The sequence below is a fragment of the Bemisia tabaci genome, chromosome 1, assembly GCF_918797505.1.
Source record: "Bemisia tabaci chromosome 1, PGI_BMITA_v3".
NCBI lineage: Eukaryota > Metazoa > Arthropoda > Insecta > Hemiptera > Aleyrodidae > Bemisia > Bemisia tabaci.
Window position 1 is genome coordinate 73101609 of NC_092793.1, and position 14543 is coordinate 73116151.

The window sequence follows — 14543 nt, forward strand, 5'->3', positions numbered from 1 at the left end:
CGAACGGGAGGGGGGTTCCGGGATCTCCTCCAAACAAATTTTAAATTTTTGAAGCATCCAATATACAGTTTGAGTCTAATTTGTCAAATGTCGAATTGTCTGAATGTTTGCCGAATGTCAGCGTCTTTCCTTCTTCTCTCCTTCATATCCTCCTTTTCTCTCTCTCTCTCCCCCCCCCCCTTTGATCTGCCTGTTTCCGTGTCTTCGTTCCGTCACGAGAACATAATAATTGCTAAGCAGCATAATAATATAATTGCATAATAATTTGCATAATATAAGCAGAATTTCTTAAGAATTGCGGCAATATAGCGCAGCTAATTGAGTAATGTGTGAAGCGGGAAGGATATCCGTTATCGATGGAGCAAGGAACGTGATTGGCGCGCAATTTCCGCGAAAAGCTGTCAGTTGATCCAGCACCACAGCCACACTCGCGTCCAGGGCAAGAAAGTTTTGACTGACCAAGCTGGACGCTCCCCGACTAATTTTGGCGATGTTTCGCGGTCCGTCATTTTCCAACTATAATTGGATCGTTTATAAATAGGCGTCTACAAATGGCGCCATAGCGAGCAAACAGAGACAATATATTTTAAAAACCCCGCACTGCTATCTTCCGTAAAAGTTGCTTTCGGAAGCCAACGCTCAGAATCCGCGAAAACACGCCCAGCAATTTGGTCACCTCAACAATAATCAGTCATCATTTGTCGAATTTTATCTGATTTTATGTGCTTAACAAGTTGCTCGTCAACCTTCATTTGGTGAAAAATAGCGTTGACCTCCGAACATTACTTCTGCCTCACCTGAGTGCATTATCAGGGCTGCCACAGTGCAGTGAGGAAATACCGGGAAAATCGGGAAATTTCAGGGACTTTTAAAAAATCAGGAAAACCTGGAAATTTCAGGGAAAAATTGAAAAGCACCCTTATTTGTTTTCAAGAATGGGTTCGACGTTTCGAGCAAAAAAATTTGTACAAAAACTATCTCTAATTATGTCTATTTGATCACCTGACATATCTTTATAAGTCAGGGAATTTCATTCTCATTTGGCGGCAACCCTGCATCATTATTCTCACTGCTGAAAATTCAGCTAATATCCAAACTTCGTCGCTCGATTTGGTAACCATGAATGTGGCTACTTAGCGAAGTTCAACTCACAGTATCAGACAATACCACCGCTCATGACATCTTCGCTGGCAATCGCGAGTGATCGCAGGTTTTAATGACTTCTTAATTAACTCAATATCCGAGGCTTTAATAATTTCATTTCACTCGCAAAATTCACGGGAAATTTTTTTGTAATTAAGCTCTCGCAACCGACGCGGCAACTCAGTCGTAAAATTGCGAAATGTAAACATAATGGTGTTGTTGAACTCATCGCATTGACCGCGGCCCGACGCAACGATGCTTTTGTTTACGTTACGGGGTCGAGTTTCCCGAACGATGTACCGCAAACACCCTCATGATACGAGAACCTTCGAATAACTTTACCGTCGAAGATGTCGATGATGTCATGAAATAGTTAAGATCCGCTTCCGAAAAAACGTTGTTCAATTCTAATGCTTGTTGTCCGATCAGAGGCTTGCCCAAAAAAATCGTGTCGTGAGCATTAGCGCAGAACCCAGAAGTATAAAAGGTTGATTTTACATCCAAGGTTCCATGCCGACGCATATTTATGTATGTTGCAGACATTTGTATATCACTCCATAATTTCTACACTGAGAAAAATATTAGTATTCTTTTCTTACTTTTGGCTATCAAAGGAAGTGAAACACGAATCAACCCAAATTTTGTGTTGATTTTGGTACACTTTGCGGCGAATTTAGCGCAGGAAACAATGGAGAGATTGGGAAACTCTAGAATCAACCGAAGGCTTTGGTTATTTTGTGTTTTACTTCCCATATTAACACAAAGTGTCTGTTACTTTTGCTTACCGTGTTTGAGGTATCTTGAAATTTGCCCAGAATGGACGAAAACATCCGAAAGTAGTCGAGAATTTACGCACCCATGACATCATCGAAGGATGCTTGATGACATCAAAATAGGGTTTTCCTGTTAAGTCATCAGGAGGAAACGCATACGCGCATCTGCGTAAGTGGGCCAAAAACTGTCAGAAATTACAAATCGAAAACATCTGGACGGCAAAAATGTGCGCCTCAAAGGTTGACCGATTACGTTATCAGCCGTAAATGCACAAAAATGGGGAATAGTGGGGGGAACAAAAACAAACAGAAATAGCCGAATACAGCCTCAATTACGGCCAGGTATGAACCGCCCTGGTAAAAATTGGCGATAGGAGCTGCGTTTCAAAATACCATAGGAATTCTTAAAGCCGGCTAAAGAAGGCAATAGAAAATCATATAACTGTAGAAAGCGGAGTAAATCATATAGCCGGGCTATACGAAGCGAAAAAAAAGTATACAGCCGGGCTATAGTTTCTCGCCGGGCTTTACACTTTATCGCCATCGGCCATAAAAGGCTATAAGAAATTGTGTAGAAATTCGTGTGCTTTGGAAATCATTAAGTTTGATACGGAACCACCATAATATTTTCAAAACACACATTATATTTTCCTTTAATACATTTTTTTTTTTCATCAATTAAAATGAGATAATCCATACAGGATGTGCAAACAGTTCAAAATCGTGAGTTGAAAAACGCTGACTCCACGAGTTTATATATGGGAGCCTAACACAGAGCGGAGCGGCGTGCTGCCAGCGATAAGCGCGCACTAGCGCCTACAAACCTAACAGGGATACTTCACGCATTGCGCAATGCGTGAGGTATCCCTGTTAGGTTTGTAGGCGCTAATGCGCTTTTCACGCTGGCTGCCCGCCGCGCCGCGCCGTGCCGCAGCGTGCCACGGCGCTTGAAGCAACTATTTCACACCAGAGGTATTGCACAGTATCATACGAAATTGAAGGCGCTCCAACATATTAGGGATGGCAGGCATCCTTCAAAAGTACGGAGCTTTTCGCGCAAAATAAATCAAGACACTACGGCCCAAAAATAGAGCGGTAGTCCAAAAACTCACTAAGTCCTAGCATCCGTAATTAGTAACGTTTAGCATAACTTTATCGCCTGGCTGTTGCTTAATCGCCATCGGCTATAAAAGGCAGTAAGAAATTGTGCAGTCGGCTATTTAAGCTATTGAAAATCTTACAGCCGGCTTTAGGTCTATGGTATTTTGGAATACAGATTCTACTGCCAATTTTTACCAGGGCGATGATGAACGAATTTGGCAGCAAAAGAACGAGAACATCCGTCCAAACGCTTAAAACGGGGAAGGGGGGTCTAAAGGGGTCTGGGGTCTCCCCCCGAAAATTTTCGAAATTTTTAAGCATCTAATATACAGTTCTGAGCAATTTCAACTTGAATAATAGCCAAATATACCGCCGTGCTAAGGAAGATCGCCGTGTTAACATTCGAGAGTTGCCAAATTTCCTTCGAGAGAATGTTTATTTTTGAGCAAAGTTATGAACATTTTTCCTTGCAATTTTCCGGAACTATAGGTGAAATTGCGAACAACATCATCTGATAAAATGGAAGAAAAATATTCATAAGTTTACACGGGAATTTGTGTTTTATGATTGAAAATTTGGCAACGCCTGAAGGTTCATACGGCGTTTCTCCTTAGCGCGGCAGTATAAGGGTTTTACCTTCTTCTTTCCTCCGTCCCCACCTTCTTTCTCTCTTCCTTTTCTCCTCTCCCTTTCCGGGCGGACGGGGGGGGGGGGGGGGGGGCACGCTCCCTACGCCCCCTTGAATCTGCCTATACGTGCCCCTATAACGTCATCATCTTGTTCTATAATGACGTCATCAGCCGGACAGCGGCCGGAGAGAAAGATGAACTTTTTGTGCTCCTGAAGAGGGCTCCCCGGGCGGGGCGGGAGCTTCTCGAGACTACGTGATTTCTCTCCACCGCTCGCGAATAGCGACCCAAGGGGGTGGGGGGGGGGGGGTGAACGACTGCAAAAACAAGCGGCCGATCACGGCAAATGACGCATCAAATCTGAAGAGGTTCGTTCGGAGAAAAGTGAGCAGGTGCTGAAACACCGTTCGCATTTCCCATGGGTGACGCCCGAGGTAGCGAACCAACGTAGTACTACATACAACGTCCAATCGATTCCCATTTATGCAGAGGTGTCTTCTTTTTTTCCGCATCCGCCTGCTTTTCTCATCCCGCCTCGTTTCTCCGATCCGCAGTCTGTGTGCAGTAATACCTTCAGCGGCCTCATTTCAGCTTAAGCTTCGAGAGGACAAAATTAACAATTCATAGTCCCGAAGCCCCCCCCCCCCCCCCAACCATTTACCGATGTGACACACGGGGACCTTAAACTTGGAAAATTTACGCAATGGAGAATTTGCAGGTGTCTGAAATTTGATGAGTTCTGTGTTTGAATGGACGCTGCCAAGTGAGCTGAACACGAGGATACCCTTGGTTCATAAATTGAACAATTATTGGAGGAGATATGACAAAATGATCTAATTTGTGTACCGTATGGAACTGTGTACCCTTGTGCGCTACCGCGTCCACTGGATCGCACCATCTGGTCTTAGTTTTATTTTTAACTTTTAGTTCTATTTTTTTTTATTATTTTCTTATATTATTTTATTTATTTTTATTTATCATAATTGCTAAAAATACATGCATAATAAAAATGGGAAATACCGCCAGATTACGTCACTAGGCGGCGCATTTTCTCACTCTTAAATCTATTGGCCCGGAGCGACTTCGCGGCAGTTTTTAGATTTCTGGGGGTCGATTCCCCCTTCCCCTATTCATCCCTATTCCCTATTCATCCCCGCGTGGACTCCGTTTGACTCAAAATAACCGATCGATAGACCTTGGAACGAGAGGTCTGGGCTGCCCTGTATTTATGTTAAAAAACATCCGTTTTTTGCGACCAGGGTTCGAAACTCACAGGCGCCAAATGCGCCTAAGAAATCTGTCATGGCGCCTAAAAAAGGAAACCTCTGCGCCAACGTGGCCCCTAAAAAATTACCCTTTCCCTTCCTCCAAAAAATCCTAAGTTTTTCGTTTGGTGATTTTTAGAAATGTCCTCCAAGTTACAGCTATTAGATCTGTAACTAAAACACCTTGCCTTAACACCACACCACTAAAACACCATTTGCGCTGTTATGTATAGGCAAAAAGTGAATTTGGCCCCTAAAAATCAAGCTTGATGCGCCACATGGCTCCTGAAACTCGAAGATGAGCTTCGAACACTGTTGCGACCGTCAGAAATAGACGTCCGAACAGACCAACGCAACTTGCCAATCGCCGCTCTGAGGTCGTTATCCGAGGAGAATATTCGGAGTTGGGTAAAAGTAGGCAGCATCCAAGAAGACAAGATATTCAAGATATGCGCTGCCACTTCGACATCCTGGTGGTCGGAGTTTCCATTTAAAGTGCCATAAAAGTTGATAATATCCGAGCCAATCTCGTCGGGCAACGCCGACAAGTAATACTTTCTCTCGACGCACGAATCATCACCAAGAGCTAGATTTAAAAAAAAGAAAAACTATCAACCTGCATCCTGCAATCCTAATTTTTCGACCGGATCAGGCGACTCCTCTTCACGATCGTCACCCTGATCGTCGCGTCGCGTCGTCGTCAAGTCTCGTCGTCGCTCCTCCGACGTTAGCGGACTGATTATTGAAATTGATAGACAAAGAAGAAATAGGGGTTTGGAGCTATCCCAATCCTGGGGGGCGATTATTGAAACTGATAGACAAAGCGATAGACAAAGATGACATAGGAAGTATAAAGCAATTCTATTGGTTGAAATGGGTGGTTCTCATCGACTAAGGGGGAAAATGATAGACTAACTGTCGGGTTTCTCGTGGGTTGCCGTTACTTAGTCGATTACCTACCTCCTTTGTCCATTGCAACAACCCGTTTCCACCAATAGGATCCCTCCAAATCCCTTTTGTCGTCTTTGTCTACCGCTTTATCTATCAGTTTCAATAATCGGTCCGCTGGACCGCCTCCCCACCTGTCCTACAAGGACCTATAGTAACGTCATTTATGATCAGTTTTTTAGTCATAAATCTTTTTTTGAAGGTTTATTCTCCTGTTAGCAGCTGCTCTCTCAAAGCTGTTTTATTTTCACGGAGCGATAATTAATATTCGCATTTAAAACAGGGGGGGGGGGGGTTTCAGTTTTTTCTCTCCTGATCTTCGATGTGTTTTTTTCTGCTACCTCGCAACAGCGCTCAAGTGCAGCAAGAAGCAATTAAAACATCCGAGACACTGTCTCTGCCATCAGCGCCATAAATTAGGTGCCCAGATCTTCCGCCAATTAATCGCTTCGGCCTCAGAGTTCATCAGCCGTTCCAAATTAATTACCAATGTCATATTCTCCATACGGATTCGCACTTACTTTTCGCCCACCATGTTTCGATTGTTCTCACTTCCGTATGATCTTCCCGAGAAACCTGCGAGCATCGTAAAGTTTTCTCTTTTTCCGTCGTGCATCTCCAAGGCGAACGAAATTAAGAAACGGATCTGTATGTTTGCTGTATCGATTCCAGTTACGCCTACCCCTCTAAGATCTTAAGTATGTCCATCCCGTTGTGATCCAACTTAATTGCAGTTTAATGGAGCTAGCGCTGTTAGCTTTCATGGAAAAACAATAGAAATTTCGCGTGAAATGTTTCATAAAATTTCACGCAAGATGTGGAAGGTTTGAAAAATGCGATTATGAAAGAGATGAACAATTTAACAATATGATTGAGAATTGGATATTTTGCCCTAACCGCAGTGATCCACCGTAATGTCTATTAATAAGTCAATTACAATGCCAAAGGTTGAGATCCAATAGAAGATGTATCCTGAATGATCATATAAATTCTAGAAAGAGGGAAAGAAAGTTTGATTATACATGACTTCCAAAGTATGTATAGGTAATACTCGGTCAACTTGGTTGGTTTTTATTTGCATTTTGCCAACCGGGAGGTTTAAGTGCTCTATGAGCCACATGGAAACTGAGAGAGACACACTATGGTCCATTGGCTCTCGAATGCATAGAAATCGCCTTCAAAATATCAAATCTGCAATTCCACGACTGTTGCATTGGAATAGTCAACGTTACCGCTGGTTGAAGGAACGTCCTTCAACCGGTTTTATGCAGTTTTATGCTTGTCCTCCCTCTGCAATTCGTTGAATCATGTGTTCTTATTTTTGACATCAGTTATGGGTCAGTTGTGCAGTTTTAAGATTTTTGGTGTCGTAGGAATTTTTCTGGAGTATTTCAAACCTCCGGAAACCTTCCAAAATCCAAGTGAAACGCCCCAAAATTTAGACTTACAAAACGGTCTCTCTTCTGCGAGAACAGGGCCGAAACGCTCGCGACGTTACAATAAGTTCATGGGTGAGCTCTGAACAAAGCTTTTTTGAGCTGTCAGGGTGTCTGCAAGTCCGGAATTTCCGGAAAGTCTGGAAATAGCACTGATTTTTCAAGCGCGGTCCGGAAGTTCTGAAGAAGTGCGGAAATTTCGCAAGGAGGTCCGGAATTTTTTCCTTCTTTTGTCATTTTTGTCGCAATTTGAGCGAGGAATTCAACTTTTTGAAACTTTCCGAATTTCGTCGATTGGAGGTACTGAAGAAGTACTGAATTTTTTTGTTGAGGAGGTACTGAATTTCTTGGGAATGTACTGGAAAAGTGCTGCAAAAGTACTGATTTTTGGCCAGCCTGTTTTAGTAGACACCCTGGCTCATGAAGCATTTGTGTACTTTTAAAGTGACAACGTCGCGTCGTTCCCCCAGCAAAATGTTCCGTTTAATGCTTTCATTAAAAGTCATGTACATCCCTGCTCCTTGCAACGGGCTCATGTCATTTTTCCCTTATCACATCTACTTCCTCGAACATCATTTTTTTTAACTCTCACTCATTCTGTCATCTAGCATAACTCACAGCTTTAAAAGTGTGTGCACTTAAGAAGCAGCAAACAAGTTGTGAATATCTCGCCGTCTTGAAGTTTTATCTCCCGTACGTAAATATCGTCCGATACAACTCTCAGAGACAGGAACCCACGCGATTGACTAATATTTTGCCAAACGTCTGGCGAATTTCAATGACTTAATCTCAGTCAGATTGTACAACGCTTCAATAAATGGAATCCACTAGTAATACTCGCACCATCTTCAGCCGTAGATAAGTTCAAAATCGATTATGAGTCATTTAACATCATCATGGGAATCGAGGATTTTTCCTGGAATTTCTGAAGTCTTGAGAAAATTCAGGAAATGTATCTGAACTAAGTAACATGTATTAGAATATTATCGAAAAATATTTTCGCAGTTTTTGTAAAATTGGTTCATTTTGTTTTGTTACAGGTCATTCAAAGCCACTCAAAATTTCCAGTCATCCCGAGGAAAATTAAAATAAGTAAACGCTTGGCACAATGTATGCACCCCACTCTTCCGTCGGGGGTTCACAAAAAAGCCTTAGATACGTACAACACAATTTTCAAATGTATAGGAACGAACCGCTTGAGTCAAGAACTTTTTATCTACAGCGCAGGTGATTACAAATTTTTCATTGGATTGCTTTTCATTCATTTATCCTCAAGGATACAAGATAGGTTTTAGTTTTGATAGACATTTTTATCATAAATGAGACTGTCCATAATAAAAGTGATATTTGTTGCACAAAGCCTCAAAATTGAATTATTGATAACAGAGCATCAAGGAATGTTTCTAACACTTTTTGGATCAAAAATTGCCTATTGTATATACCATTTCAAAGCAGAGATGGCGGTTTGAAGCTTGCAATTTTGAAAAGTGCTTTATAAGAAAGGTCATTACATTCTCATCTGTCGCCATGTTCATGGTACAAAATTGCCGGATTTTAATGCAAGTTTTCGTCCTCTCGTCGCACAATGATAACCCAAACCACTCATAACTTATTCAGCAGGACACTGGATAAAGTTTTCGATTGAAATCTTAAAATCTGATTTATCGATCTAGCTTGACAAATATACATCTCTATAAAACTACATTGATTTGAACCTCCGATGAGTGCCTCTAATATTTCCCTAAAACATTGTGTTTTGTTTCTTTTTAATAAACGAAAGAACATTCATACTTAGTAATTTGTTCAGCACTGTAACGTTCCCAACAATTCCACAACTGTGCATTTTTTTTCTATTTATGACAGAATAATGCTCCTCTGGATAAATTAGGTGTGTAATGTTCTTAACGATCCCACAACAGTTCATTTTTTCCCCTACTTATGATCGATTAATGCACCTTTGGATATACCAGACATTAGTATCCTTGGATACAAAGCACCACGTTAATGCTGTCTTCACTATTTTTGGTTTACAGGTTTATTTCCCTTATTGGGTTACGCAGAACAGAGTGTGCGACCCATCCTTTTAGGAATTTATGAAACTCATTTCGTACCCCTAGGGGAAAGGCTCGGCCCAGCCTTGAGTGGTTTTTTAAGTGGTGTATTGCCTGGTCTTGAAGAAGGCTACGACTATTATGATAGGTGAGCTCTTTTGTCTGATGCTTTTACTGCTTATTTAAATTCTTTTGAAATGGCTCCACCATTTTTTTTCTTCGAGTTCTAAACTGAATGTTAGCGTTGAATATGAGAGATCCCTGCTGCAGTTCTGCATGAAAAATTGAATCCTGTCAGTGCTTTCCGATTTTTCCAGGTAACTGTGACCATTTTCAAGTGGTCATATTTCAGAAATCAGATAATGTCAACTCAAAAATTGTAGGAAAATAAAAATTAAATTTTGTGTCCAACAAAGAATGTTTAAGTTTGTTTAAGAGTCGCCCAGTGCTATGTAAACTCCAGAACCTTTGCACCATCAGGAGGCTCCATTTAAGAGTAAAATTAGTAAATAAACAAATGTAATCAAAAGCGGTTGAAATGCAGCGAAGTTATTCATTTGTAAAGGTTTTCACTTTAAAAAAAGGCAATGCCACAACCAAGCGCCTCTGGAAAAAACCGCAACTATTTTTAAGTATCTCCAATGCTACTAAGCTAAGTGTCCATAGTTTGCAAATACCTTGAGGCATTTTTATTCGTTTTTCACACTTCTTTTTCACGTCACATATGTTTAAGTTTTTTTATTTTTTTGTGTGCCAATTTTTTGAAATTGTTTTTATTTCTTCTCATCAACAGAACGATAGAACTTCTTCACAAAGTATGCGAAGGAGTTGGTCCTCCTATTTTCTACGGTCATCTTTGGGAATGCCTTGCCTCAAACGAAGCCATCCGATTGGCTGCCATAACTTTTATTTTAGGGAACTTTGACAAGAAAAAAACCATGGAAGATCAGCTTTACATCATGGGAACAAATGTTGATGTAATGGTAAGCAGTTCTTTCTCTTTTGTTGCTGATTAAGCTTCATTGGATACCAATAATTCTTGCACGTCAGTGCTTCTCTAAATATTTTCTGTCGCTCTCCCAGAAAATTATGATATTGACTCTAAGATGCAAGAACATGATGCCAATATTCGCCTTAAAACTTATGTTCTCTAATGGAGACAGTCCGATTTTTCCTTTCATTTAAAACTGAGTAAGAAATAGGTAATATGCGCAGTAAATTCAAATGAGTTTTAAAGTACAGCTAAGTTCTGTAGTGTGTATAGATTCATGATTTCGGCAGATTCCGTTAAAAGTTCTGTCGTTGCAAATGTTTGCAATGTTATTAGAAGAAATCATGGCATTATGTTAATAAAACATGGTTGCATTTATCCCTGGTAGTTTTTTAAAAAGAAGAAGAAGAAATTTAAAAGGATGAATTAAGCATTCAGTGTCCTGCAAATAGGAATGGAATACAATGAAATAAATTGAATTTTAAATCTGAACTTTTCAAGTAAGTGGCATATAATTTTGGCAAGGTTTTCATCACTTTCTTTATTTTACAGGTAAATGGGTTGTGTGCGTGTGTGGAAGATTCGGGTGTTTTGGTACAGAGGAGTGTCTTAGATCTTTTACTCGTTGGATTCCCAATGCATAATAAGCAACTAGTTCGAAGTGATATGACAAGGATTGTAACAGCTGCCCTTGACACCTTGCTCCGGAGGGACATGTCGCTTAACAGGCAAGTCTGATATCACTTCATATTTTGTAGCTTGTAATTAAGCATGATGTCTGCAGATTCCGTCAAAAGTTTAGAGGTCGTTTTAGAGGGTGTGGCGGTATGTTGGTAATGATAAGTATAACGAGATTGTATTGCAATCTCTTAGAAAAACATTGTTGCATTTATCCCTGGGAATTCTTAAGACTTGTGCTTATCTGCAATGTGTTAGTTCTCCATCACACAAGCTCCTTAATTAAAGCAAGTATCAAGCGAATACATAAAACCGTTTTCAAGCAATATCTGCCAAACATCTTATCACAGCTTCTGTTAATCCTTTTCCTTGAGGATTCCAAAAATGTGTTATTTTTTGGACGAAACATAGATTTTCAGAAATTTCCTCTTACAACTTTATTTTTTCAATTTATTCTACAGATTCAGCTCTGTTCTTCCTGTTTTTATCCTGTGAAACTTGGAGTAACAGAAAAAGATAAAGTGATAAGGCTGCTCTATTCTAATAAAGCTTAGAAATAAGTGATGAGGGGAAAAGAAAGCAGAGGAAGTACATCGATTGTTTGTCATAATCTTTGTCGTAATTTCATGATTTTTCTCATCAAGTAGTTTAGAGGATTGCGTAATTCCTTTGACTTAACTTTAGCGTATTAATCGTGGCGAATGTAAATGCATATCTAAATATTCCTGTCAACATCCATTTTTCCTCAGAAAAGATAATAGGTACAATTTTCAATTTTTATTTATCTTCATAGATGTCCATGAAATTTGACCACTAATTCACGAATGATTTTTAAATAAAAATGTGGTCAAAAGATTGTGCGCTTATTCCTCAGTTATAAGCAGTTGTGTCTCTTGGTAAGAAATAACCGGCATAGGATCTGGTGTGGGGTTTGCAGCGGCAAGTTGAACTGCTCTTGGTAGTTGACCCATGGATTTTTTGTTTTAAGAAATAACAATGTGTTTTTCTTTTTCGGATGTAACTTTGCTTGAATTGTTCAAAAATGGTAAGGGATAGTAAAATACTGGGTGATCCATACTGGAAGCATCGCCTATTTTTCATCATCATTGCTTGATATATTAGTTTTTGCAGTTATTGGATGAGTGAAATCTATTGTGAATTGCCTTTAGACTTTGGTCTAGTGGCTTTTGCAAGAAGAAACAAAATATCACTAACGAATTGAGCAGCATCCGTGCCAATTTCAAGTTATCATTGTCTGAAACTTGCCTTTATGTCCGTTACAATAGGCGTTTGTTTGCATGGCTTCTTGGGTCGGAGGTGAATATGGCATTAGTTAGTGCAGAGGTGCAGCAGAGCAAAGAAGTCACCTCCCTGGACACGGTAAACTGGTACTTTGAAACCTACTCAAGGGAACTTCTCACTCAGGTAATTCTTCCAGCCAGCTCTTTCAATTTCCTTCAAAGGAGTTTGAAAAATTGCAAGATTTTCATCGCTTTAGCACTAATAGAGAGGCTACCGTCAGTTAATACCAGAAAACCTGGAAAATATTAGGAATTTCGATGTCAGCAGAAAAATATCAGGAAATTCGATGTCAGCAGAAAGATATCAGGAAAATCAGTCCTGAATCGGGAAATTCCGAGTGAATCAAGCATTTTTGAACTACATCAGGGTGTCTACAAGTCCGAAATTTCCAGAAAGTCTGGAAATAGTGCTGATTTTTTAAGAGCGGTTCGGAATTTTTTCCATTTTTTGGTCATGAACTAGAAATTCAAATTTTTTAAATTTTGTATGATTTCTTTAATTGGAGTCACTGAAAAAGCACTGAATTTTTCTATTGAGGAAATACCTACTGAATTTCTTGGGAATGCACTGAAAACGCAACGTAAAAGTACTAATTTTTGGCCAGCCTGTTTTATTAGACACCCTGTGCATGCAATTTAGCAAACGCCAAATTGAAACATTTCACTCCATTCATTAAATGTGTTGGTTTGTAAGATTAAACAAGTGCCAATTTACTCGCGCAAAGAAACTAGGAAATTTCATTTAAAATATCAAGAAGAATGTGGAAAATATCAGGAAATCCAAAATGAATTTTTAGTAGACACCCTATCCAAGTGGCGTGTACAATTTGGCTGCAAATCAACTTTTTTCAATCCTGAACTTAAAGCTGACAATTGCCCTGAGCCTCAACTAAAAATGATAAATTACATGTACTTGTCTTTGTCTCTTAAAATACTCTTTACTAATCTTGAAAAAGAGTATCGCAACTGATATTTTGAACATTTCAAGTTGCACTTCCTTTGCCCAGATGTTGTGTACCCTCTTGTAAGTATCCATCAACATCAATCCAACTTTCAAGAAAAGATTCATCATACAGGGTAATAATTAAAGCAGTTTTTGAAAAAATATTTGATACAAAACTGCAAAGTTAACAAGTCTACTTCAAGGTATTAAAATACTGTACAAAAATAGATAAGGTTATTGTTGCTTTTTTGCATAGAGTACATAGAGTCGTAATGTAAGTGGGAGGGCTGGCGCCACTTTTAAGCATTTTCCATGTCCCGAATTCCAAGACTCCTGTGTGACGCCGGGTCACTTTTTCGATACATGATCGATTGTTTGCAATACCTGGGTACCCGGCCATCCGATGTAAACTAAGGAGATAGGAATTACCACGTATTCCACACCGCCATTTTGGACTGAACATGTATCGAAAAAGTGACCCGAGCTCGGTGCACACCAGGCTCGGAACTCGTCGAGCAGAACATGGCGCCAGCTCTCCCATTTACATTACGACTCCATGTACTCTATGCTTTTTTGCTTCAATTTTAAATATTTTAAAACCCTTTTCCAGACTTTCATTTCACTAATACAAGATAATATTTTGTTCTTTTTTCAGGCCATCAAAATAACTTTAAATGAAGCAACTAGTCATAATCCTCACAATTTGAATCCTTACAAAATTTTGATCTCATTGATTGACAAACCTGAAATAGGCCCGGTGATCCTAGACGATATATTGTATGAAGTTTTCAGGTATTAAAACAAATTCTGTCTTACAATATTCTCATCAGTGATGATTAGTACTTCTTTTTTCAAGCCTCCACACCGTATTTTTCTCGTTTTTAATTAAAGATGCATTATTTTACCAAATGCTTTCAATGAGAGAAAACCGTGGTAGCATTTCATTCCTATGGAGTTTTTAAAGTAAATGACCCCAGTGAAGGGTCACTTAATGATTAAGAATGACTTGAGGTCACTTCAGGAGAAGTGGTGGAGGGATCCATAGGGACCAGTTGAGATTTAAAGAAAGAACCATCAATCAATTGCTAAATTATGCTGAATTAAAAAATGACCATGATTCCTTCCCACTGCACAATAGCTTTTGGGGAAATTAAATTTCTCCTCAAAAAGCAAGAAATTATGAATTTGAAGGTTTATCACGACCTCTAAATGTTAATCATATTTGCAACAGTTTGACTACATGCATTTTTAAACATTTATGAAAGTTCCTTTGTTAATTCTGAA

The 14543-nt window shown here is 39.6% G+C and overlaps 1 protein-coding gene across 5 annotated transcripts in view; it reads left to right on the forward strand.

Moving 5' to 3' along the window:
- LOC109033126 (protein DOP1 homolog) overlaps positions 1-14543 on the forward strand; it is a 94662-nt gene that overhangs the window by 37616 nt on the left and 42503 nt on the right. For all 5 annotated transcript variants that reach the window (XM_019045574.2, XM_019045572.2, XM_072306138.1 and 2 more), the window contains exons 3-8: positions 8336-8522; positions 9329-9494; positions 10140-10329; positions 10890-11065; positions 12302-12440; positions 13915-14051. In XM_019045574.2, coding sequence (XP_018901119.2) covers positions 8336-8522; positions 9329-9494; positions 10140-10329; positions 10890-11065; positions 12302-12440; positions 13915-14051 — 995 coding nt within the window. The remainder of the gene's footprint in view (positions 1-8335; positions 8523-9328; positions 9495-10139; positions 10330-10889; positions 11066-12301; positions 12441-13914; positions 14052-14543) is intronic.